General features: G+C 39.4%; 1 protein-coding gene across 1 annotated transcript; it reads right to left on the minus strand.

Moving 5' to 3' along the window:
- LOC129729071 (ankyrin-2-like) lies at positions 1-27,469 on the minus strand. Its single transcript, XM_055687552.1, has 11 exons — positions 27,461-27,469; positions 26,942-27,146; positions 23,705-23,864; positions 22,744-23,633; positions 20,424-22,682; positions 20,271-20,363; positions 9,395-9,538; positions 3,152-6,039; positions 1,319-1,501; positions 479-943; positions 1-6 (listed from the first exon to the last, which is right to left on the minus strand). The coding sequence occupies exons 1-11, from the start codon at positions 27,467-27,469 to the stop codon at positions 1-3; spliced, it is 7,302 nt and encodes a 2,433-aa protein (XP_055543527.1).
- Positions 27,470-27,643: the final 174 nt, after the last annotated feature.

A 27,643-nucleotide genomic window follows, 5' to 3' on the forward strand; every position in this document is an offset into this window, starting at 1 on the left:
CTACCTCTTCAATTGACTTAGTTTCATCAGCAACTGGTGAAATTGCTTTCTCAACCTCAGCAGGCTTGGCCTCATCGACTGGCGAAACTGGCTTGGCCTCGAGTTGTTTCACGTCAAGTTTTGTATCAGTCAAAATTTCCTCTACTTTTTCAATTTCCTTAGTTTCATCAGCAACTGGTGAAACTGCCTTCTCAACCTCAGCAGGCTTGGCCTCCGCGACAGACGTAACTGGCTTGGCCTCGAGTTGTTTCTCATCAAGTTTGGTCTCAGTCACAATTTCTTCTACCTCTTCAATTTCCTTAGTTTCATCAGCAACTGATGAAACTGCTTTCTCAACCTCAGCAGGCTTGGCCTCATCGACTGGCGAAACTGGCTTGGCCTCAAGTTGTTTTTCGTCAAGTTTAGTATCAATCAAAACTTCTTCTACTTCTTCAATATCCTTAGTTTCATCAGCAACTGGTGGAACTGTTTCCTCAACCTCAGCAGGCTTGGCATCATCGACAGGCGAAACTGGCTTGGCCTCGAGTTGTTTCACGTCTAGTTTGGTCTCAGTAACAATTTCTTCTACCTCTTCAATTTCTTTAGTTTCACCAGGAACTTGTGAAACTGTTTTCTCAACCTCAGCAGGCTTGGCATCATCGACAGGCGAAACTGGCTTGGCCTCAAATTGTTTTTCGTCAAGTTTGGTCTCAGTTACAATTTCTTCTACTTCTTCAATTTTCTTAGTTTCATCAGCAACTGGTGAAATTGCTTTCTCAACCCCAGCAGGCTTGGCCTCATCGACTGGCGAAACTGACTTGGCCTCAAGTTGTTTCACGTCATGTTTTGTATCAATCAAAATTTCTTCTACTTCTTCAATTTCCTTAGTTTCATCAGCAACTGGTGAAACTGTTTCCTCAACCTCAGCAGGCATGGCCTCAGCGACAGGCGAAACTGGCTTGGCCTCGAGTTGTGTCACGTCAAGTTTGGTCTCAGTCACAATTTCTTCTACCTCTTTAATTTCACTAGTTTCAACAGCAACTGGTGAAACTGCTTTCTCAACCTCAGCAGGCTTGGCCTCAGCAACAGGCGAAACTGGCTTGGCCTCTGGTTGTTTTTCGTCAAGTTTGGTCTCAGTCACAGTTTTTTCTACCTCTTCAATTTCCTTAGTTTCATCAGCAACTGGTGAAACTGCAACCTCAGCAGGCTTGGCCTCAACGACAGGCGTAACTGGCTTAGCCTCGAGTTGTTTCTCATCAAGTTTGGTCTCAGTCACAATTTCTTCTACCTCTTCAATTTCCTTAGTTTCTTCAGCAACTGGTGAAACTGCTTTCTCAACCTCAGCAGGCTTGGCCTCATCGACTGGCGAAACTGGCTTGCCCTCTGGTTGTTTTTCGTCAAGTTTGGTCTCAGTCACAATTTCTTCTACTTCTTCAATTTCCTTAGTTTTATCAGCAACTGATGAAACTGCCTTCTCAACCTCAGCAGGCTTGGCCTCGTCGATTGGCGAAACTGGCTTGCCCTTTAGTTGTTTCACGTCAAGTTTGGTCTCAGTCACAATTTCTTCTACCTCTTCAATTTTCTTAGTTTCAGCAACAACTGGTGGAACTGCTTTCTCAACCTCAGCAGGCTTGGCCTCATCGACTGGCGAAACTGGCTTGGCCTCGAGTTGTTTTTCGTCAAGTTTGGTCTCAGTCACAATTTCTTCTACCTCTTCAATTTTCTTAGTTTCAGCAGCAACTGGTGAAACTGCTTTCTCAACCTCAGCAGGCTTGGCCTCATCGACTGGCGAAACTGGCTTGGCCTCGAGTTGTTTTTCGTCAAGTTTGGTCTCAGTCACAAGTTCTTCTACCTCTTCAATTTCCTTAGTTTCAACAGCAACTGGTGAAACTGCTTTCTCAACCACAGCAGGCTTGGCCTCATCGACAGGCGAAACTGGCTTGGCCTCGAGTTGTTTTTCGTCAAGTTTGGTCTCAGTAACAATTTCTTCTACCTCTTCAATTAGTTTAGTTTCAGCAGCAACTGGTGAAACTGCTTTCTCAACCTCAGCAGGCTTGGCCTCATCGACTGGCGAAACTGGCTTGGCCTCGAGTTGTTTTTCGTCAAGTTTGGTCTCAGTCACAATTTCTTCTACCTCTTCAATTTTCTTAGTTTCAGCAGCAACTGATGAAACTGCTTTCTCAACCTCAGCAGGCTTGGTCTCATCGACTGGCGAAACTGGCTTGGCCTCTAGTTGTTTTTCGTCAAGTTTGGTCTCAGTCACAATTTCTTCTACCTCTTCAATTTCCTTAGTTTCAACAGCAACTGGTGAAACTGCTTTCTCAACCTCAGCAGGCTTGGCCTCATCGACTGGCGAAACTGGCTTGGCCTCGAGTTGTTTTTCGTCAAGTTTGGTCTCAGTCACAATTTCTTCTACCTCTTCAATTTTCTTAGTTTCAGCAGCAACTGGTGAAACTGCTTTCTCAACCTCAGCAGGCTTGGTCTCATCGACTGGCGAAACTGGCTTGGCCTCGAGTTGTTTTTCGTCAAGTTTGGTCTCAGTCACAATTTCTTCTACCTCTTCAATTTTCTTAGTTTCAGCAGCAACTGGTGAAACTGCTTTCTCAACCTCAGCAGGCTTGGTCTCGTCGACTGGCGAAACTGGCTTGGCCTCGAGTTGTTTTTCGTCAAGTTTGGTCTCAGTCACAATTTCTTCTACCTCTTCAATTTCCTTAGTTTCAACAGCAACTGGTGAAACTGCTTTCTCAACCTCAGCAGGCTTGGCCTCATCGACTGGCGAAACTGGCTTGGCCTCGAGTTGTTTTTCGTCAAGTTTGGTCTCAGTCACAATTTCTTCTACCTCTTCAATTTTCTCAGTTTCAGCAGCAGCTGGTGAAACTGCTTTCTCAACCTCAGCAGGCTTGGTCTCGTCGACTGGCGAAACTGGCTTGGCCTCGAGTTGTTTTTCGTCAAGTTTGGTCTCAGTCACAATTTCTTCTACCTCTTCAATTTCCTTAGTTTCAACAGCAACTGGTGAAACTGCTTTCTCAACCTCAGCAGGCTTGGCCTCATCGACTGGCGAAACTGGCCTGGCCTCGAGTTGTGTCACGTCTAGTTTGGTCTCAGTCACAATTTCTTCTACCTCTTCAATTTTCTTAGTTTCAGCAGCAACTGGTGAAACTGCTTTCTCAACCTCAGCAGGCTTGGTCTCTTCGACAGGCGAAACTGGCTTGGCCTCGAGTTGTTTTTCGTCAAGTTTGGTCTTTGTCACAATCTTTTTAGCTTCTTCAATTTTTTCAGTTTCATCAGGAACTAGTGAAATTGATTTCTCAACCTCAGCATACTTGGGTTTATCGATTGGCGGATGTGGTTTTTGCTCGAGTTGTATTCCGTCTTCTTTGTTTTTTTCTCCTATACCTGCTACTGCTTCGGTTTGCTTTGTAGCAAGCTTTTCTCCAGCAGCTAGTGGATCTATTTCCTCGTCTGTTTGTGTTTCTGCTGGTTCTGGTTTTTTGTGTATTTTTTCAGTTGCATAGACTTGTTTTTTGATTGATGGATTAGGTATATATTGTTTTTGTTTAAGTAGTTGGTCTTCTCCCGACATTTGATTGAATCGTGCCTTAATGTTTGCTACAGATTGCTGCACTTCTTCTGGTGACTTCTGTTCTAATTTTGGTTCTTTCATAGAGTGGCTGATTTGTGCTTTGGTTTCTTGTTTTGTTTGCTTGTCTTGCTGTGCATATTTGCCTACGGTTATAGTTTTGTCAAACATTGAAATCAAATTTTGATTCAATTTGCAAATTTCTCCTTGCTTCAGTTTTTCCTCATATTGTTCACTCTCATCTTCAGGTTGTATTATTTCTTCTGGTTCCTTATGTATTTGAGTCTTTATAAATAATTTTCCCACTGCTTGAGTTTCAGATTCCAACTCCTCAATTTCGATTATTTGCCGTTCACTTCGGATTTCGTCTCTCGTGGTCACAGTAGTACGGCTGTGGATAGTTTTTTCCACTTCAACTGCCGACATAATTGCTCTTGTTTTTTCGTCTTGCTGAATCTTGGTAATTTTAGGACTGTGAGGTGTGGTTTCTAAATCTTGGGTATGTTTACTCTCGAACATTTTAATTAAATCGTTTGTACGTTTCGGCTCAAGTTCTTCTAGTGCATCCTCTGTCAATCCTGGAACATATTTTTTGCAAATAATCTTTTCACAGACTGGTTCGTCGAGCAAAGCTTTGGTTTCTGCTTCTTGTAATTCCTCAGTCAATTGACGTTTGTGTTGTTCTTGTAGTCCGAGCTGTTGCACCCCTCGTACAAGTTTGGTTAGTTTTACTTCTTCGGTTGAATCTAGCGGGGCTGGTGCCTTTATTGCTTTGATTGTCTCATCTGGAATGATTTGAGCTTCTAAGTCAGCAAGTTCGTGAACCTCTAGTGTTTCCTTCTTGGTGGCTGGAGGTGGCAATGTGCGGATCGCTGAAGCATCGATTTGGTCAATCACACGCCTGTCAATCTGTTCAACGGCAATTCGTTTCTCTAGCTGCTTGATAACCTCCTGGATGGGTGGTATCGAGTCCGACATTATATTCGACTCCTCTGGTTCTTGCTCCTCGCCGAATATTTTCTTCAGCTCACTTATCTTAGCGGAAGCGACTTTTTGTTTTTTGGGAGACTCATGTATTTCAGTTGCTCTCACCTGGTAGTCTTCAAATTCAACCTTCTTTTTCGGTGAACTTTGTGCGCTCTGTATTTTCTGGTTTTGTTCCAGGATTTTAATCTTCGCCTTAACATCGCCAGAACCTCGTCGGCCGATTAGTAGTTCTTCGTCGGTAATTTTAGTTAGGTCCCGTTTTAGGATGGATGTTATGTTGGTATCCAGTGGACTGTTCGATGCGTCCTTCGTTTCTATTCGATCGGTTAGTGTGGCTGCTTCGGAAGTGTCCAGAGCTGCAGACACAGATTGTTCCTCAAAGTCCACCGGACTAGTTCCCATGTGTGCATACTGAACATCTTCTTCGGCCATTTGGAAATCAGCTGTAACATCTGTTTCATCTGGTAGAATTGGACTTAAACCTGCATCGGTTAGTTCTAGTTCTTCGATTTCCACGTCAACAGCAGTATCGGTTACTATGCTGATTTTTTTATTCTTTTCTTCCGTAGATGATACAATACCTGGTGAGGTCATAGTTTCGGTGAAGCCTCTTGTCAGAGAAATACCTGTGTCTGTCACATGACCAGACCCGCTTGCTTCCGTTATAGGTGACTCGCTACTGGAGTCAAAGCTACCAAACAGGTAGACGCTCTTCTTTTTCGAGAATGAAACTGTATCGTCTCGCTTTCGTTCAACCCGTTCCGAATCTTGATCTTCGTCAATCAATTTGAACTGTTTGTAGCGTTTCGTAGTTGTGGTAGACTCTTTCGCTCCCGTGCCACTGCTGACAAACTCGGAGCTAACCTCCCGTCCGTCTTTAGACGTAGTCGTAGTAGTTAGGCTAATAGTCGATTGAGAACTAATGGATATTTCCACATCCTTATGCCCGTAAACCGTCAGCCGACTTTCGGTTATGGCAGAAGTATCGGAAGTTTTGATCTCTTTGCGCCCGATAACAAGCTTAATTGCCGGTGATTCACCCCGAGCCGAATAGTGGTGTACACTGTCCGGAGATTCTACTATATCTGTCATTGGAGAAGTGCCCTGATTCAGATGCGTTTCGAAGCGCGTCTTTCGTTCCGTTTTTCTTGGTGCAGTTGCGTCTGTGTCTAGGTCTAGATTGAATTCTTTGCGTGTCTTGTAAGTTTTGGTGGTAATTTCGTCAGCGTCTTGAACAGCAGGTTTTTTGCGATCGTCACCAACGTCGGACGACTGGAGACTCTCAGTGTCAAAGTCTTCGGTGGAGGCCAATACAACGCCTTGCCTCAGGACGGACTGTTTAGCTTGGGTACCCTTAGGTTGCTTTTGCGCTATCGCTGGGTTCGCTACGGTGATACCGGTACCAGAGTCCGGGGTGTCCAGCCAATGGTAGTCCCGGAATGCCTCTAGATCCGTCGTTGAGGCATCGTCCGGTACTAGCGAGTGGGCATCGTCTGCGAATGGTCCCCCGAAATAGGCGATTTGGTATATGGTTGTGAGTAGTAGTTTTGGATGGTTGGTTAGATTGAGTTAAGAGGAGGGGAAATTGTGAGTGTGTTAGGTGGACAGTCGATGCGCGCGCACAGTCAATCGATGCGGTTGGTTTTGGTATTTGTTGAACGTTTTTTTATTGGGTTCGATACACGGTTGGAGACATTCGGGAGTTCGATCGGTGGAATTTTGTCGTACGCATTTTTTGTTGGTTGGGTTGCAAGTTAGTGAGTGTTATTTGGTTTTATCCACCGATAGTAAGAGAGTGGTCGCAGCGTGTAATTAATCACAATAGTTTTATTTAAAAAATGGAAATATTGTCGATGAATGGAAGTTTGCATAAATAGTATGAATGGTATCCATTTGAATGACGAAAATGTTCATGTGTTAGGCGTACGTTATATGTGACCAGCATTTGTTACTCGGTTGACATGTATGTTGATATACAAAAAAATGGATACGTTCGATCCTGCTAAGGCACTGTTGGTAGGTTTCCTATCTAGTCTGATGAAGATTTTCTATGGATGTGTGCATAGCCATAACTTTATTTATGCATGAATATCAATACAATAATAATAATATTATAAATGGTATCGTGAGGGGTGTTGGGAAACTACTAAACCCTATGACGTTCTTTTTTCTTTCACAATGACATGAATTGTGTAGCTACAATAAAATCGTTTTTGTAATCTTATTTCTTGCTGACATTGCTTTTCTCAAGCTGGACCGGAATTTCATTTGACAAAATCAATACAAACAGAGAACTGAAAACAAACGCAAGAGAAAAAAGCCAATAGAAGTCAAAGGACCGGGGGAGGTTTCGAGTGCGTTTGACTGTGCTAGATGGGCAACGATTGGTTTCAAATTGGATCAAGTCCAAGACCGCCCGGTGCATGCACGAAACACGTGGGTGGAAGGCGAAACTGGAAAATCCAACTGTCCTTCAAGCACTGTATGTAAAACTTGGTGCTCTAGTGAAGGATGCATGAGTTTTGTAGCACAATTTCGTATATACTATACAGCTGTGAACGCATGTGTATGTGTGTATTATGACGTGTTATTATTCGTGTTACGGTTGTTTTTTCGTATAAGGGGTATTTGCGTATCTGTAATACGGTGGGGTGCACGGGTACATGAAGCTGCACGTCAATTACTGAAAGTCTTGCGTAAGTTCGTACTTATGAATGACTTAGTTTTTCTACAAGGTTACACTATTATGGAACTACTGCGTGACATGTGGACTAAAAATAATCTTTTTAAATTTGTAGATTGTAGTTTTAAGTAATATCTGTGGTCACTTCCCTATTACTTTAGATAATAGTTTCAAGATTGTGTAATTATGGACTGAATGGTCCAAATAATATGTACTATCGACATGTATTTTTTTGAAACAATATATTTTAAAATGTTAGTCCATGATGCTTAGAATTGATCGGGTCTTAAGTGCCATTATAAGAACTTTTTTGAGGTTTGCACGATAACTTGAAACCCTTTTACCGATTAAATTTGTAATTTACAAACAAGCATATCATTTCTTTCTTGACAGAAAATAAGGAATATAATTAGTTCTTATCAATGTCCGGAGATAAAATAGCTGAAGAGTGGAAATTTAACCAACCCGTTTGTGTTTGTTTTGAAGTAGAATACTTCTCTCAGGAAGTTCGGCTACATAGGGATGTAAAATGAAAATCTAAAACCGAAAAAAGTTAAAAACATGTCCAATTTCAAATGCTAATAAATCGGTTAGTATTCTATGGATTTCCTTCGTTCTTGCAGCAGTAGATTGGAAAATCTTCTAAGATTCATCCCAAATTGAGATGATTGTAATTTTATTATTCAAACTATTGTACTATTGAAAATAGTCAAGCCTTGTCAAAACGCAAAATTCGACCTCTGATTGTTCGTTACATGATTGCTTCCCAAGCACGGTCGACAGAATCATATACCTTGCAATTGAAAATATGCTGGTTGGCCTATATAAGAGCCTGTTTCAGCCGAAGCCGCTTATTATAGTTCTAGACAGCGAAAACAGCAGTCATCCCTTAGCAGTAGCAGTGCAGTGGATACCAGCGATAGCGGATAGCGGTGGAGTAATGGATGGCGAATGGCTGCTGCAAATACACAGCAGTGTGATGTTTATTACGATTTGTTGATACTGTGCTTAACAAACGGTATATACGAAACCAATCCGATTTCAAAATGACTGACACGCAAACAGCCGGGTTATCTTCCTTGTAAAAGTATTCTACTTCAAACTTGCGGTCGTGGCTTTGCACACAACCCTCCTGTGATGTTTCTGCGAAATGGGTCTATTTTTCCTGGAATTTAGAATGAGGGTAGGTTATGTAGGGGGATGGGAGGGAACCTGAGAATAAACCAAAACATCAGTTTCGGAAAATTCGATTTTTGAACAAGTGCCCATTCGAAAGCTTATACTTTTTTTATTTCAAATTAGTTTGCGAATATCAAAATGATTCATGCACATTTTCTGTCAACATCTTCTTTGCTTACTTCATTCACTGATAGAAGAAATAAACATCAGCTTGACGAATTTTGCGTTTTATCCAAGACACAATTGTTGTTGCAGTTTCAAACTTACTTAAAAATGTAAAACTAGTTCTTGTTAGTTTCAGCAGAATCACGCCACACGACTGTTACATACAAAATTTGCCATTGCATGCTAGAAATTCTTTACAATTCTTACCACCAGGTTTAATCCGATCAACTTTCTCGCCCTGAAATTTGTTGCACTAACAAAATGGTTCGGAAAATCCAAGTTTCACAAATTAATCTCTGAATGCACCGAAAACGCCTCCAATATCGCAAACAACCAACGCACAAGTGTATTCGCCCGGTCCCCTTAAAACACTGAAATGCGATGTTCCTTAGTCCAAGTGGAACAAAGCTTGTCACCTGTTTGCTTGCGGTGGAACCGCTAGCCATAACAAGATTATTATCCTGAACTTTGGTTACGAGCGTATTGCATTGTAGTTGTCGCTATTAGGGGTCTTCACATCGAACTCGTATACGAATATCCAGCCGTAAACTGTGTATCTTTCATTACTCGTCAATGGAGGTGAGTATTTTTACGGCTGGGTATTTGTTTACGAGCTCGACATGAATACCCATATTGGTTTTCGCGAATTCTTCTTCATGGAATGTACTAAACAGCAATTATTATTCCGCTGGTTTAGTATGGACCCTTGATGCGTATTTTATGGACATTATGTCCACGCTGTATGACACTGGACTGGAGCTCTAATACGCTAACCAGCAGCAACGTGTGAAGCCATACAAATCTGGTATTGTGCAACCAACCAGCCAGCGACTGGCTGTGAAGGACTTTTGCGAAGCGGCTGAAGAAATTATGATCATTCTGCTCCCAAAGTCCCCGGTCGTTATTTTGCAGTTCAGAGTGTGATTTTCGGAGTTCGTTAATGTTGGCCGGTTCCTTTGTAGAATCTGTACCCAAAGCAAACGAGAATTTACTTTCATTCTCTTTTTGTTTTCAAATAATATTCTATACAATTTGATGCATTGCTATCATTCAGAAACCATTATGGATCACAATCTGACAGCTTACGAAAGGAGCCATTTTCTTAACCCCAATTAGGATTATTTAATTCAAAATTTTTAGTAAGCACAAGAATGATATCGATAGAATATTTTTCAATATATTTTATCATTTTGCTTTGTACACAGCATTAACTGTTGTGAGATCATCCTCTTTTTTGAGAGAAGTGACCCTTTTCCGTCAAAAATTCTCATTATCTTTTAAATATGGTCTCAAATGCATAATATCTAGAAATAAAGAAACACATTATTTTTGGAGGAAATTAGTCAAGGTATCTAAAAGCTATCCACATCAGTTTTAGGCGCGAGAGTTGCTAGACATATGATGTGACATATTAGACATTTCGGTAAATGAGTATATTTTGATTTCAAATTTGATTATTTCATCGTAATCCTAAAAAAACACGAAAAACACTTATAACCTCGAGGTAAAACTCGTCTTATAACATTTTTAAGAGATAATGTCAAATATTCTTTAGTTTTTAGAAGATTGCTTTTCTTTTCTGAATTTTTCTATATATCCGGATATGTTATAAAAATGGACATTATAAAAATTTTTAAGAAAATTAGTCTAGAGATCCAAAAAAATATCAATTTTGAGCGGAAGTGTTGCCAGATATATTCGTTTTGCATTTGAAAAATGAAATTGTTGAATTTGCTTTTGCCTTTGTCATCCCGCACATTCAACCAATTACATATGAGAGCTCGCGTAGGTGCGAACAACCTTTTGAATAACAGTCATTCCCTATCATTCGTTTAAGCCCAAATTTTGTTAGTAGAAAAATCATAAATCGTATGGTAGAATTACCGTATATGCAGTTGGTTGAAGTATTGTGAGCAGAGCTCGAGTTACTGCATTTTAAAGAAAGAGAGTCAAATTTACTCTGATTTGCTTACAATTTCTATTCCTTTTGTGCTAACATCTCTTTCTGAGAACTTTTTTGATTATAGACATTCTAGTTGATGCTATTTAAAATAAGCCAAAGAATCTCAAATCCAAAAGAATACAGCCGTCGTTCGATTACTGCAACACTTGACACATGCCGAAATGAAGAGAGGGGTTCGTGACTACCATTTTTGTTTTCAATGATGTTGATATGTATAGACCATTTTACGAGACGTTTCTGAACTCAATTCATGAATGAAATTTTGACAGAAAGCTCGGAACCGCTAACATAACGCACGTAAAAGCAGCTTCAATATCAGCAGGATCCGTGACACCTGTCAGTTCGTAAAATGGTCTATTTTTTAATGGAATACGGTCAAATCTCTCTATTACGACAATTCATATAGCGACAAATCTCTCTATAGCGCCATTCTCAATGGTCCCTTCTGCTTCATATTCATAAAACTGATTCGTTTTATTGCGACATTTCTCTATAACGACGGTCCCTTGCGATGTCACTATGAAGCGATTGGACTGTAGTGGCAAAAAATAGCAGAAAACCAAAATAGGCTAGCTTTTCGATTAATCAATTTGATATTCATATATCCGCATCATAATTTATTGCGTTTTAGTAACTACTTTACATAACCAATATGTCGGCGAAGACCCGGGCGAAGATAAAGTTCATCACTTCAATTGACCATTCTACGAGACGTTTCTGAAACTCAATTCTTGAATGAAATTTGACAGAAAGCTCGGAACCGCTGACATAACGCAAGTAAAAGCAACATCAATATCAGCAGGATCCGTGACACCTGTCCGTTTGTAAAATGGTCTGTTTAACGCTAGGTCACAAAATATTGTTTGTGATCTACTATGGACTGCCTCGCTGATTAGTGAAAGCTAGCCAAACAATGCTAAAAGGATTTTTTTTCTCTTATAATAATTACGGAAAGTGAACCACATAACATGGTGATTTTGCTTTATCGATTAATAGTGGAGATCTATAATCTCCCATCTAGAATGAAGAGACAACAAGTAAACGAAATCGAAAAAAAAATTTAGAGAAATTAAAAAGTCCTTTTGAAATGTTTCTAGAGATTCAACAATTTTCATTTTCTAATGCATTTAGAATCCCCCCGCGAGATCTGTCGCTTCAATGTCAAATATGACGTTGACATCAAATTTGACGGATTGCGGTCCGATAACTGCAAAGTTGTTGCAGTTTCGGTATTGCAGTTAAAAAGCAGTGCAGTTAAAAGTCTTGCAGTTATCGAACGGCGGCTGTATAAATTTTAACCGGAAATGTTGCCAGTTGCTTGGATATTCTGAAAAACCAGTTTTATTTTATTACGGTGGAATTTTTAGGTTCTAACTTAAAGTGTTTTCCATTGATGAAATTTGCCTATGAACACGCAGAAGTTGGAATGTGCAAAACCAGTACAAAATTGTGCGTTTTAGCGCGAAAGTTGATGTAATTTGGAACCAGTACAGTGATTGCGTGTTGGGCATAACATTCTAGCAATTTTTCAATGTTTTGGCAGCTCCAAACTACTACACTTAAACAGTTTCAACTGGTATCAAGCAGCATTGCAAAGCGAGCGAGAAGCAAAACCTTTCTCCTCCTTTCTGCTTGAGAACGAGACATATGCTACGCTTCTCAAATCTTTTGCACACACGCTTTCGAGATACTCTTTCTTCTTCATGCATTCCCCGCATCAAGCACGCACCGCCAGTATGAGTGACACTAACAACACTGGTATCAAGTATGTACAGCACGGGCATCTTGCTCATTTCGTAAAGCGGCGGGACCTTAACCGAAAGAGAAGCGAAAAAGCAACCAGCAAATTGTATGGGAGGGGAAAAAAGAGAAAAAAGCGCGTGCACAGGATGACAAATCTCGCGTAATTTTTCAAAAGGGCCTAAGTAATAATGAGAGACTCTCTCCTCTCTCACTTTGTTTCGTTAATTACGTCGTCATTATAAATATTTTCCGAGATTTCTTCTCCTTAATCCTTTGAGGAATGAAGGGTTCTCGGTGAAGCTGATTACAAAATGTTGTGAACAGAATTTTGTTCCGTTATTTTTTTGCAAATCATTCAATGGTACTTTCAAATGACCAAATTTATCGAGATAAATCGATCGGGCATTATAGCTATATAAATCTTCACAAGTTGTTCGCTGCTTGCACTGCTCCATGAGTAGCAGTCACTAATACACTCGATGTGAGAAATAAAGTGTCGATACACATTCTAACTTCAATCTGTGTCAATGTGTTCGCAGTACAACTGTTGCGTTATCCTTTTCACACATTTATTGTGCGATTTTATTGCAAAATTTGTGCGAATCGGGAAGTACAATGATTGTACAAAACTTGAACTTTTGCGTGAATAGATTTTCGTTGATGAAGTAAATATTTCTTTTTATTTTACCACAGATTGTTATAAAATATTATATTGAAGATAGATAGAAAGTTATTATTCATAGAGCATGAAACAACAATTTACAACACTGCTTTTGAGAAAAGTTATATGATCTTTGAAAATATACTCAAAGCGTTTTTGGAAATATAACCAAAAGAAAACTAGCAAATTTGATCGGAACTTAGAAATTCTAAGTCGTTTGCTGACAATGCTATATTTGGTGTAAAAATAATTAACAAGTGAGTGCCTACATTGAAATATTAACGATTTTGAGGTTCAAGAATCTACTCCTAGAGAAATTTTTATTAATAAAAAAAAATCCTTGCGATGTTCAAGCATGAACACAAAAATTCCAAATGGTTAAAAACTGTTTTTATCTGGATATCCAACGAACTGGCAACACTTCTGATCAAAATTTATATACTCTCTGGATTTCTTGGCTAATTTCCTTCGTATTACATCATCCAAGATGTTCATATTTTAATAAGTTCTAAAGATATTAGCAAACAGGAATAGAAATTGTGGGTGAATCAGAGTAAATTTAACTTTATTTAATAAAAAAAAACTATGAAAAAACAGGAAAAAAGATTGCTTGAAATCAGAAAATTTGATTTTATTTTTTTAAAATGTTCACATTGCTCACAATATCTCGGGGCGATAAGTGTTTTACGAGTAAATTTCGTCAGGAACACGACGTCAGATTTGAATTCCTAATATACTCATTGGCGAGAACATTTCTGGTAACATTACTGTTAAAAATTGATTCTTTTATTCCTTGGCCATTTTTATTTTCCAAAAATAATTTTTGAGTTTATTTCTAGACATTATGTACCTGTGGCCGTGATTAAGCACTTTTCCAGGGAGCGATCTGCACCAAACTTTATATGATCGACTAGTTGACCCGGCAAACATCGTTTCACCCATTTTTTTCTATTTTTCGCCATTTTAGAATTCAAAACGGTGTCTGTGGTCGATTTTTCACTTATGTGTATCGTTCTAGTTTCAAAAATAACCCAAGTGAGGTGGAAATCGGTCATTCTGGACTTTTTTTTGAACTGATGTCTGAGGTCAATTTTTGGCTTTTTGTGCATCATTAGGATACCGAAAATACTTGTGTTGGATGGTATTTGGACACTTTCGGGTGTTTTCCAAAAATCAGAAGTTTTCGTCTTGGATTCCAAAATGACGTCCGTAGTCGATATTTGGCTACTGTGCATCATCTTGATCATTTTAGGCTATTTTCCCGAAAAAAAAACAGTTGAAAAATCTGTTTTCTTTCTCTGGGGTTTCCCCTCCTCGCTTTCCAGACTATGGAGGGGTGGCCAACTATCATAGAAACATTTCTGTTTAACGCTAGGTCACAAAATATTGTTTGTGATCTACTATGGACTGCCTCGCTGATTAGTGAAAGCTAGCCAAACAATGCTAAAAGGATTTTTTTTCTCTTATAATAATTACGGAAAGTGAACCACATAACATGGTGATTTTGCTTTATCGATTAATAGTGGAGATCTATAATCTCCCATCTAGAATGAAGAGACAACAAGTAAACGAAATCGAAAAAAAAATTTAGAGAAATTAAAAAGTCCTTTTGAAATGTTTCTAGAGATTCAACAATTTTCATTTTCTAATGCATTTAGAATCCCCCCGCGAGATCTGTCGCTTCAATGTCAAATATGACGTTGACATCAAATTTGACGGATTGCGGTCCGATAACTGCAAAGTTGTTGCAGTTTCGGTATTGCAGTTAAAAAGCAGTGCAGTTAAAAGTCTTGCAGTTATCGAACGGCGGCTGTATAAATTTTAACCGGAAATGTTGCCAGTTGCTTGGATATTCTGAAAAACCAGTTTTATTTTATTACGGTGGAATTTTTAGGTTCTAACTTAAAGTGTTTTCCATTGATGAAATTTGCCTATGAACACGCAGAAGTTGGAATGTGCAAAACCAGTACAAAATTGTGCGTTTTAGCGCGAAAGTTGATGTAATTTGGAACCAGTACAGTGATTGCGTGTTGGGCATAACATTCTAGCAATTTTTCAATGTTTTGGCAGCTCCAAACTACTACACTTAAACAGTTTCAACTGGTATCAAGCAGCATTGCAAAGCGAGCGAGAAGCAAAACCTTTCTCCTCCTTTCTGCTTGAGAACGAGACATATGCTACGCTTCTCCAATCTTTTGCACACACGCTTTCGAGATACTCTTTCTTCTTCATGCATTCCCCGCATCAAGCACGCACCGCCAGTATGAGTGACACTAACAACACTGGTATCAAGTATGTACAGCACGGGCATCTTGCTCATTTCGTAAAGCGGCGGGACCTTAACCGAAAGAGAAGCGAAAAAGCAACCAGCAAATTGTATGGGAGGGGAAAAAAGAGAAAAAAGCGCGTGCACAGGATGACAAATCTCGCGTAATTTTTCAAAAGGGCCTAAGTAATAATGAGAGACTCTCTCCTCTCTCACTTTGTTTCGTTAATTACGTCGTCATTATAAATATTTTCCGAGATTTCTTCTCCTTAATCCTTTGAGGAATGAAGGGTTCTCGGTGAAGCTGATTACAAAATGTTGTGAACAGAATTTTGTTCCGTTATTTTTTTGCAAATCATTCAATGGTACTTTCAAATGACCAAATTTATCGAGATAAATCGATCGGGCATTATAGCTATATAAATCTTCACAAGTTGTTCGCTGCTTGCACTGCTCCATGAGTAGCAGTCACTAATACACTCGATGTGAGAAATAAAGTGTCGATACACATTCTAACTTCAATCTGTGTCAATGTGTTCGCAGTACAACTGTTGCGTTATCCTTTTCACACATTTATTGTGCGATTTTATTGCAAAATTTGTGCGAATCGGGAAGTACAATGATTGTACAAAACTTGAACTTTTGCGTGAATAGATTTTCGTTGATGAAGTAAATATTTCTTTTTATTTTACCACAGATTGTTATAAAATATTATATTGAAGATAGATAGAAAGTTATTATTCATAGAGCATGAAACAACAATTTACAACACTGCTTTTGAGAAAAGTTATATGATCTTTGAAAATATACTCAAAGCGTTTTTGGAAATATAACCAAAAGAAAACTAGCAAATTTGATCGGAACTTAGAAATTCTAAGTCGTTTGCTGACAATGCTATATTTGGTGTAAAAATAATTAACAAGTGAGTGCCTACATTGAAATATTAACGATTTTGAGGTTCAAGAATCTACTCCTAGAGAAATTTTTATTAATAAAAAAAAATCCTTGCGATGTTCAAGCATGAACACAAAAATTCCAAATGGTTAAAAACTGTTTTTATCTGGATATCCAACGAACTGGCAACACTTCTGATCAAAATTTATATACTCTCTGGATTTCTTGGCTAATTTCCTTCGTATTACATCATCCAAGATGTTCATATTTTAATAAGTTCTAAAGATATTAGCAAACAGGAATAGAAATTGTGGGTGAATCAGAGTAAATTTAACTTTATTTAATAAAAAAAAACTATGAAAAAACAGGAAAAAAGATTGCTTGAAATCAGAAAATTTGATTTTATTTTTTTAAAATGTTCACATTGCTCACAATATCTCGGGGCGATAAGTGTTTTACGAGTAAATTTCGTCAGGAACACGACGTCAGATTTGAATTCCTAATATACTCATTGGCGAGAACATTTCTGGTAACATTACTGTTAAAAATTGATTCTTTTATTCCTTGGCCATTTTTATTTTCCAAAAATAATTTTTGAGTTTATTTCTAGACATTATGTACCTGTGGCCGTGATTAAGCACTTTTCCAGGGAGCGATCTGCACCAAACTTTATATGATCGACTAGTTGACCCGGCAAACATCGTTTCACCCATTTTTTTCTATTTTTCGCCATTTTAGAATTCAAAACGGTGTCTGTGGTCGATTTTTCACTTATGTGTATCGTTCTAGTTTCAAAAATAACCCAAGTGAGGTGGAAATCGGTCATTCTGGACTTTTTTTTGAACTGATGTCTGAGGTCAATTTTTGGCTTTTTGTGCATCATTAGGATACCGAAAATACTTGTGTTGGATGGTATTTGGACACTTTCGGGTGTTTTCCAAAAATCAGAAGTTTTCGTCTTGGATTCCAAAATGACGTCCGTAGTCGATATTTGGCTACTGTGCATCATCTTGATCATTTTAGGCTATTTTCCCGAAAAAAAAACAGTTGAAAAATCTGTTTTCTTTCTCTGGGGTTTCCCCTCCTCGCTTTCCAGACTATGGAGGGGTGGCCAACTATCATAGAAACATTTCTTGCGCCCTCCAAACTTCCATGTTTCACATTTTTTCCATTTGCTTGATAAGTTCCCGAGTTATGCAGTAATAAGTGTTTGATTTGTATAAAAGCCCTTCCTTCCAGTGAAGGGACCTTAACATGCTAAATTTAGTTCTAATCAATAGTTCTGGAGTTGTGTAGAAATTTTCGTTTCATCTGTATGAGATCCCTCCCTTTCAGAGAGGGAAGAGGGGCCAAACTATTACAGAAATATTTCTTGTTTCTAAAAACCTTCACGTGCCAATTTGTTTTTTTTTTATTAGTTCTCGAGTTATGCAGAAATTTGTTTTATTTATATGGAACCCTATCATAAGCACCTCTCCCTGCCCCCAAAACCCCAACGTACAAATTTCCTTGTCGATCAGTTCAGTAGTTTCCAAGTCTATATGGATCAGACAGATAGACAGACAGAACTGCAATTTAATATGTTTTAATTCCCCAAACTTTGAAAGAAATCAAAAAAGGGTCGTTTGTACTTTTGTGCACACTTGAGATGGAATGACCTCATTTTTCAATCTGCTTTCACCATTTTGAAAACTTCTCTCGATGACAAACTTGTGGAGTGGGTTAGCAACAAAAACAAGGTGATATGCTATATTATTCTGGCGAAAAGTTTAAGAGATAATAAATGTTTATTACATATTGTGTACTCTTACGAATCATCGTATTATGAAAACAAAACTTTAGAAAAAACAGTTTCACAGTGATATTTTGGAAAAAAAATCACTTCAGTGCTTTCACTGTTTGTCTCTAAGCATATGTATACAAACGAAGAGACCATCTAGGTAGGAAAGTATATAGTGTTGTTTGCTTTGCATCTCTGAACTGAAGCAAATAAATTTAGCCGTCCGCCACGCATGTTTGCTCTTCGAATGTAATCGAATTTATCTCAGCAGTGTCCACCGCGGTGTACTTCTGTGTATTGTCATTAGAATGATTCACCACTCTTGTTTCGCTCAGCTGTGTTGTAAGCAGTAAGTGTATTAATTTTTCTGCGAACAGTAGAAACAGTACACAAAACAGAAACGAAAAGCGTGGTGCAAAAAAATGGGCTGGTCTGGGCAAGAAGTGAATATTCACTTTACACTTTCCACATTTTAAGGAGAATACTAAACCTTTCGGGAAAATTTTTTTCGGCAATTCTTTCCAAATTGATTTTACCATAAAAATATTTATAAATATCAGATTGAATTTTTTTAAACTGCAACCGCAAAGTGTTGCAATTATTAACGATGTACGTTTCCTGAGTCACGATTTTCTGAAATAATTGATGTTTTTTTTTTTAATCGACCAAGGTTATTTTTAATATACTTTTGTTCAATAACCAAGTTGTGCAAAAATTAATAAAAACCTTCAGCATTCTTTTTAAAATATTTGCATATCTTTTTCTGCAATCTGATCTCGAAACTAGTAGGGCTTTGAACAATTCTCAATCTATGATTTTTACATTTGAAGATGGAAAGGTAAATTCTAATGCATCACGGAAGTTTGATAAGAAACAAGCGAAGTGCAACCACAGTATCTGCAAACTACAATATTCCGAAAGAATACTCTATAAAGCTATGATTCTTATTGAAAACGAATTTCCATAATAAGATAGTTTTTTCGAGATTCAACGACTAAAATGGTGCCAGCTTGCTTTTAATTTTTTTCCTAGAAAATATTTTATTTTTTTATTAAACTGAAATCCTTTGATGTTTTTGAAATATACTGCTAAACTCATGCGTACAAGCTCTACAAGATCGAATTCCCTGGCTAATGGTACGAATTGCGTGTCTCAGTCAGTTCAATTTGTTAGCGTTTGCGGTTTAAAATCAAGTAGTAATCTGAAAATGTGCGCGTCGAAGAGCTTTCCGAAAATGGTAGGTGTAGTGTTTGTATGGCTGTTTTTCGTCTGGTTTTTGAATAATCAACGCGCTAGAAAGACATTATCGAAGGAGCAAACGATACCTTGAGAAAAAGGACGCAGGAGGAAACAATGCGCCATGGATGCTATTTTTTGTAATGCCTCGAAGCTAGCTCCGGAGCACGCGGTGAAAGATAGAGCTCTAGAAATGCTAATTTTGATTGGTGGTTGATTTAGTTAAACGTTTTGATGCTTGCCGACCTGCGTACCTGAGTGCAAGTCAGTATGGATGATGGTGGAAGTTGGACGATATTCTAAAGGTAAATTCCCATTCAGAGATGCGACTAAATATTAGAGTTTTGCAAATAAATTGACCACTACGAATGTTGGGTAGATCCGAGCTACGAAATATTGCTTTTGCAGTTATGAATGATAGTGATACTATCGGTTATCGAAACGGAAACGGAAACGTATTTCGAAAATCAGCAAATTAAGTACCAAACCATGAATGTGGCTTGCGACGCACACTAACTTACCTCGCTGCGACCGAATGTAGCAGTGTTGCCAAATTTGCTACAACTAGTGGAGAAAATTTAGATACACGCCTTAAGATTTGCCATTGCATGTTGGTGTCCATCGCAATTCTTTTTCAACGAAGAAACCCAGAGAAAATATAAGCAAAATGAAGAAAATACATTTGAAAATCAAAATAAACAACCAAACTAACAAAATACGGAATGCGTAAGTGTGGATTGTATCACAACTGTATGTAAGGTACTTAAAATTAGCCAAGCGTAATTGTTAAAAATGTTATTATTATAAATGTAGAAATTACAACGTGGTAGAAAACTATCAAACTGGTTAATATTTAGGCATATCAAATCGAATCAACCGAGAGAAATCAAAGAATTAAGCAGTGTTTAGTAATGAGAAGGCCGGGACGTTAAGAAATAGATACACTCTATCTTTATCAAACACAGGTCGCTCTGTCGCTAAACTTCAATCAGGGTTAATTCGGTTTCTTCTCTGGGGACTAGTACTAATTTGTTACCGGTTGATGAGGGTTTTCAAAAGAACAAACATTTATCGGATGATAGTGGTTGGAATGAATCGGATGCTATTTCGTTCTGAAGGTGGACAATGGAAGACACCATGTAGCCTTCACTTACCTTGCCATTTTTCGTGCTCGCGGTCATCTTCCTCGAGCTCGTAGCGTTCCGTTACGTACTCGGGAATTGGGTGCGGTGATTTTTCTAGAACATCTGTGAAATGGGAATACAGTTAAGGTGTGACCTTCCGTGGTATGTTGCTTCTTCCGTTACCATCTTCGGATCTGCTCAGATCCAAGGTGTACGCGGAAATTTCAGCCTGCTGCATTTGCTGAACCGTATCGTGAGCTTCTATGATAATTTCATCGATGAAATCGTCCGGTGTGACCGCTCGCTCATCCTCGGTGATTAGTTCGTTCAGTATGGATTCGTCGATCGTTGTAAAGCTCAGGACCTCTTTCACCTCCTTGCTGGTGATTTCGCCAGATTCCACCAAAGCGGCAGTGTACGTTTCGATCGGTCGCTCATCGCTGTCCGATTTCAAAAGCGAGTCCTGTTCGCGAACTGTTTTTTGCGTTATGACCGTGTCACCTGAATCACTGGAGATCTGTTCCGAAACTTTTCGATCCTTGAAAATTGGTATCTTGGTTTGCTTTGTGTCTGCTTCTGGCGATTTAATATGTACCGTATCCATCTTTACCCCAGCTGGCTTACTACTATCAAATCGTGGTATTTTTGATGTCGGTGCATCTGTTTGTTTAGTTGTAACTTCTAAATCTTCCACAGTTGGTTGTTTCGGCACTACCTTCGGCTTGGCAGGTTCGTCCGGTGATGGTCGTTTGCTGAATACCGGAATTTTTGAAGTTACTTCTTGAGTGACTGTTTTTGTGATGGTTTCAACGATCGATGGCTGTTCGTCTGGTTTGACAGCTGGTGTTTCCTCGGTTCTTCGGAATTCTTCACCTACTTCGAATATTTTTTCGGCTAAAATATCCTCTCCCTGCCGGACACCGGTTTCGATTTCGGTTTTTGTTTTCTGTGCCGTTTCTTTTAGTGTTCCAGAGCGATCCTTGCTAACGGTTTCCTCCCGGATACTCTCGAAGCTTTCTTTAGTAAAGGCTTCCTGGATTTTGGGCGTTGGTTCGTGCGAGCTGGTTACAGTTTCTTTGGCGAAAGCTTCCGCCAATTTGTCGTAAGCTTCTTTGCTTTGTTGGCTTGACTCTTTCGTCTCGGACACAACCTCCGAATCACGCATTTCCGTTACAGTTTTGTCTACTTTTTGATCCACCGTCGTTTTGGTTTGAGAACTTTGTGCGGCAAATTCTTGAATTTCTTGGCGGTATGCATCGCCCAAACCGGTATCTGTTTTAATGGTCTCCGCAAAAGATTTCGTTTGAGAGGACATTTTCTCTTCTACCTTGCTTATCACCTCAGACTTCCGCTCTTGGAATATTTGCTCAGATTTCTCCATCTGTTCGAACTGAGCCTTCTGGGCTTGAATTTCCTGCTCTTCAGTCCACTTTTCTTGCGTATCGCTCATCACTTTTTGTTGCTGTTGCAAGAAATGTTCCTCCAATTGATCGAATTGCTGTTTTTGTGCCATTATCTCCTTTTCTTCGGTCCATTTTTCTGTTTCTTTTTCCATCTCTTCGAAGTCTCGTTTTTGAGCCAGGATTTCATCCTGTTCCGTCCAGTCGGGAAGTGTTTTCTTTTCGGTTAGTTGTTCTTGCAGTTTGTCCAGGTGTGTTTGGTGAGTTGGAAAATCTTGTTCCTCGGACAACTGCTTCGAGCTGGTAGAATCCTTTGCCCATGATGTGCGCTTGCTAGATTCAGCAGATGATTTCGATTCGAACGAAGAAATCTTCTCATGGACATTTTTGATGGATTCGATCACAACGCCCTGATCAGTCGCATCTTCGCGTGTTATGCTTGTCCGCTTGCTAGGAACTGGGATTCGTTCCTTCGGAATTGGAGATTCGTCCTCGGAGTCCGGTTTTTTCTTGTCATCGTCTGGCTTTCGGCTCGGTTCGGGTGCGTCTTTCTTGGCAATTTCATCAACAATTTTAGCTGAGTTGTCGACTGTCTCCCCGGTCAACAATTGAGATTTGTGCTCGAAATCGTCCACGTTCTTCAATGTGGATTTGAATTTGTCTTGTAGCTCTCGATCGAACTCGTCCTTCGCAATGGCAGCCCCTCCTTCCTTGACGGTGGAGGTTTTCAGTTTTACTACCGGTTCTGGTATTACCGAAGATTTGTACGAATTGTCGATGGGTTTTTGCATCAGGATTTCTTCTTCGTGCTTCGCACGGGTATCGTCTATCACACTGGCTCGCTTGATAGTGATGATTTCTTCGACGATTTCCTTCTTTTGGGTTGATGCAGGGATAGATCGGTCCGCCGACAAGCGCTTCTCGATCTGTTTTCGACGTTCGGCTACAGTTTTCTTGATGGTGTCCTCTTCGGATTCTTCGGACTCGTCGACCTGTTTCTCTTCGGCTGAGTATTTATTGTACTCCTCTTTGGTGAATTGGTCTGCCGGAGGTGGAATCTATTAGTCTTTGCTGTTCAATAGGGGAGCGAAAGTAATACTTACCATCTTTTTGCACCAACTTCGCAATGGAGTCTTGCTCAGCGATGATGTTGATATCATGGCTTCGTTTACTGATCGAGAATGCCGTCTTGTTACGCATCGTTACGGTAGTCGTCGTCGAGGTACTTGTCGCTGTAGTTCGCAGACACCGATCGACAATGTCGTCTCGTTGAATTGTTCGCAAACCGTTCTCCAGAATATTGAAGTCGTTTCGAGCCTTCGATTGGAACAACTTCAGCATGGCCTGGGCTTGCTGCGCACTGCTAGTCGGGTTCTGGGCAATGATGTTGTCGACGTCCGTTTCGTTAACACCGATCTCCGGTGCTAGCTTGACCCAATCTTCGCCGAGAAGATTCGAGATGTCCACGACCCGCAGTTCGCCAAGGTAGTTTTGATCGCGGGGTGATACGCGGGTGCTATGTCCAAGGCGCACCACTACCTCCTGCGAGTCTTCGATGGTAGTGACTTGATCTGGAATGATTGTTTCTGGCAGTACGATGTTTAGGATGCAAATTGGCTGCTGTGGTGGTTCACCCTTTGCAATCTTTGGTTCACGCATGAAGAGGGTGCGACCCACAATGTCCGCGTGTTGGTCTTTCACACGAACCGAGAATGGTAGACGATTCTCACGGAATGCTTTGAATGGCAGGCTTAGCTGTTCACCAGATTTGGTGATCGGGACCAGGTTGCCTGCCAGTTCTATATATTGCGACTTGTCTTCCAATACCTCGACGTCGCGGCTCTTGGCCACCTCGGTAAAGTGCTCCTGATGTTCAAGGGTCTTGTCCTCACGGTCGTCTGTCATGCAGAAGACGCGGAGGCGTGCCTCTAGCGGATCAGTACGTTTGGCGAATACTACAAATTTAGCCATAAACGGTACGTGTATGGCTTCTCTGTAAACGAAGGAACAAAATGTTAGTTAGAATAAGTTTCGACAACATCCGAGGAGTTTCATTGATCCTACTTGTAAAGCTCGGTTGCCATTTTGGTTGCGTCAGCTATGTTACGGCAGTCCATTAGCCAGAAGCGGGCCGAAACGGTGGTGGTAAACGAGACGCAATCGTTCACGAAGGTCAACGGAGTGGAACCGGTGACATCCTCCCACTGGGCGCGAGTGGTACCACCTAGTGATGGGGAAGGGAACAACATCGTTGATTTGTACACATTTGAGTAAATTACAGCTGGGAATTACTATAATGCTAAGCATGTTGTAAGTGATATAACAATGAGATCACAATACCTAAAGCATTCGAGTGGGATGAAACGGATCACCGCCTCAAACCACATCGAGAAGCATTTGATGAAGCCTATTCTGAACATAATTCATCTATATTTTGAAAAAAAAAAATGTCCACATGATAAATAGATCAGAACAACCTCCACGTACTTTAGGACTACATGAGAGACTAAAGCAAAGAAAAGTAAATGATATGAACGAAAGTTGAAACTGATGTTCGGCCAATTTGTCTCAGATAAAATTAAAACGAAAACAATAGTGAAATGGAACAGATAAAAACGAACTGAAACGTATAACGCAGATTGAAAACATTTGTGTTGTTGTTTTTATTTTACGCTTGAAACCATTACTATCCACCGTATGTCTGTGAGTTTGAGCGATGAGCGATTGATGGAAGAACGATAGAGCGAATTAAGAACCAGAAAAAAAATCCAATGGAAAAAACAGAGTAGCAAAACGAGTTGAAGGGATTTCATGCATATGAATAGTCTGTTCTGATAATTTTTTTCCCACAACTATTGCCAAACAATGAAGAGAGGGTACACAAACACACGCAGTGAAGTAAGAGGAAATGGCAAAGGATATCAGGTAACAACAACCAACTGGCTTGAACTGGTCGTAAATTACTGAACGCTACTTGGGTTAAAGGGTCTAGAATGAAGTTATAAGTTTAATGAAAGCTTAGTGGTAGTGTTGAGAAAATTCTAACCAAACAAAAAAGTATTCGTGTTTCGATTGTGTACGTAAATGTGTGTATGTGTGAGTGATCGAAATTACGTTGTTTTTTCGTTTCCTACTAACCGGAAATGGATAACAAAATCATGCTTACAGCAGGTCACCCTTTACTCTTGCGGTGAGCAATTCGTACCAACACAAGGCTGCCAAGTATAACCCGGGTTATTGTTCAAATACCGTTCATCTGGTTTTTAATCGATGTTTTGTAGACAACGGTACGTTTGTTGAAGGATTTTGAGGTTTTTAGCAACGGTTTCAGAAAAGTCCCCTTTTGGGCAACTAACGTCTGAGCTGTTCTCATTTGTGGTTTTTCACTTCTTTCAACTCAATGCAACTAAAATAAGGACGCAAATAAACTCGAAACAAATAAACAACATACTTATAGCTTTAGGGGGCGGAGTAGATATTCAAACGGAAGTTATCAAATAATTAAGTTAAATAAGTGTTAACGTGTTAGTAAGCTTTAATTCTGTTACTGTTACTTGGGCATAGTAAAGAAAAAGTATTTCGCATTCTCAAAAGATGTTAATTTGACAAAAAGGAATAATATTGGAAAATGCTTTGTTTTTATTTGAGTGAATTGTACATAATCGGCCAAATGGCGTGACATTTCTGACAATAGCTTAAGATTTCGCTAAACTGTATTTTTGGTTGGTTTTCAAAAAAGAGCGCGAAGCAGCAACGAAAAACGGAAGGACTGTTTCCAACCAAAGTTAGACCGCATTTGAAAGCGTCCGATATTCTCTAGTTAGTCAGTCTTTTTGGCAGAGCTTGATATGATCGGAAAATAAACAATTACATATGTGGTTGCAAAACGGAGTCCAGATCACGCCGAAACTAATCCGATCTCTAGGAAGTTTTTTCCGGGAAAGAAATGGTATCAAATTGTTGGTTTTCTTTTGGAAACTAGAGATTAGCTTCGCCGTGAACCGACGGTTGAATAACTGAAGAAAGCGTAACTCGCGTAGCAAAAGAGTTAGAGATTAACATTCGCATGTTTTTCAGTCACAGATCAGATAATACACATATTTATCTTTTATTGGTCACTTGGGTAACAAACTAGGAGGGACTCGCATATTTATAACATTTGCAGTTATCATTACTGTAGATAGTTTTAAATGTTACTTCAATGCAGTATACGTCAATTATCAACTGTGCGTTTTGTGTGGCCTGGAATATCTTAGTAGGTGCTCGTGTAGGAATAACAATATCAATAAGAAAATAGGCAGCAATAGTTGAATTCCTTTTCCAAATTTCGTAAAACAAAGTGTTTGTATCGTTTTGTTTCAGTTGACATTTACCAGCGAGTGCAGGCATTTTTGTAATAACCATTTCAAGGGTAGCAATTGAACGGGTCCTAAATTAGCACTTGTACTGTTTAAGAGAACGTAAGTGGAAACGAAACTCGAGCGGGGAACAATCCGAAATCGAAATAAAAACAAATTCAAAAACGTAAATAATCGTAAGAATCAAACAATTTTTGCAGATCGCTTTTTTCCTGTTTGGTTATTTTTAGTAGACTTTTTCTGTGTTAGTTACCTTTCAGAGATCTTTTCCGAAACACACCTTCAAGTGGGTAATAGGAATGCGTGCGGTAACAGGCATATTGTCGGAGGATTAGTACGAAAGTGGTTCTTCGCATTTTTTTACATGTGGGAAATTTGATTGATTTCGAAAGAGGTCGAGGTTGAAAAATGAAACAAAAAAACAAACCCTCTACAACGTAAAACAGGAGAATGCACAGGAAACTCACAAGATATTGTATGCAGTAAAAATGAGCTAGTGAACGTATTAACGCATGTATGTGTGTTTGTTGAAATATCTGACTTAAGATGAATTCTACCAGTATGTTTAATCAAAAGGGTAACACTAATTAGTGGAAGGGATGAGATTTTGGTTTGTTTTCTGTACTAAAAAAATTAAATATGGCCGAAAATATTTTCATAAACAAAATGCGCTTAATATTACAGTTCTACACACACGTCATAATACCAACGTGTTTCATCGTTTGAATTAAAAAAGTACTGTTTTTGATTTACTGGCAACACTGAACTCTTGTTCATAATCACACTTGTTTCAAAACAAAATATAACAAAAAACAGGAGCGATACAGTGAGCAATAGAAACTTGTAGAATAGAGTTCGACAGACAGTTGAATAGAAAAAGGAGTAGAAAAGTAATGGGTAGAGCTTAGTAGTGTAGTAAAGCCAGGAACAGTGGCGTACGTACCGGTTATGGAGCACAGTAGACGCAAGGTGGGAGCGCTACCCGAGTACTGGTTGATCATGCCCTGACTGTGGGCTCTGGGCGCCGGCATGCTCAAGGTGATCGCCTTGTGGAACTTACGCCGCCGGGGTTCAACCGTAACTACGGGCGATACCGCAACACCTCGACCCAGCAGTTTCGCAGTTAGATCCGGGTCGATTGGTTGAGCCTGTGAAAATAGGCGAAGGTAGTGAATTTATGATGCAGTGTAGATACTGACGATCGATGAGATTATGTTTTGATGGTATAGGCTGCCTTGTCGATGTTCTGCGCTGTGCTTTCGTAAATATCGCCATCATGCGTAGAGTAAGCTGCTCTCAGCGTGAAAAAACAGGAACTAACTAAAAACTACAAAACGGAAGCTTAAACATCTTAACCTTTGAAAAAGTTTGATTTAACTAAGTCACAAATCCTCGACTTTCTATATTCTAATTAAGCCTGATAATCATTTAATTACGGGGCCCCGCAAACACCTGATAATACCCAGTCCATTCCGAATAATTTATTTTTTTAATTGGTGATGAACATTTCCTCCAAAGATTAGTGCCACCATATAGATATCATCGGCGACCACACTTATGTGTTCAGCACTTTCCAAGGAAACAATAAATCACATGGTTCTATTGTCGTAACCTTCTTCGTGATTTGAAGGGACCCGAGAGTGTC

The sequence above is a fragment of the Wyeomyia smithii genome, chromosome 3 (assembly GCF_029784165.1).
Source record: "Wyeomyia smithii strain HCP4-BCI-WySm-NY-G18 chromosome 3, ASM2978416v1, whole genome shotgun sequence".
Classification (NCBI taxonomy): domain Eukaryota; kingdom Metazoa; phylum Arthropoda; class Insecta; order Diptera; family Culicidae; genus Wyeomyia; species Wyeomyia smithii.

Coding starts and splice junctions, on each gene's coding strand:
- LOC129729071 (XM_055687552.1), bottom strand. Junction 20,364..20,423: donor TCTGAGCAGATCCGAAGATG/GTAACGGAAGAA, acceptor CCCATTTCACAG/ATGTTCTAGAAAAATCACCG. Junction 944..1,318: donor ATGAGGCCAAGCCTGCTGAG/GTTGAGAAAGCA, acceptor ACACAACTCGAG/GCCAAGCCAGTTTCGCCTGT.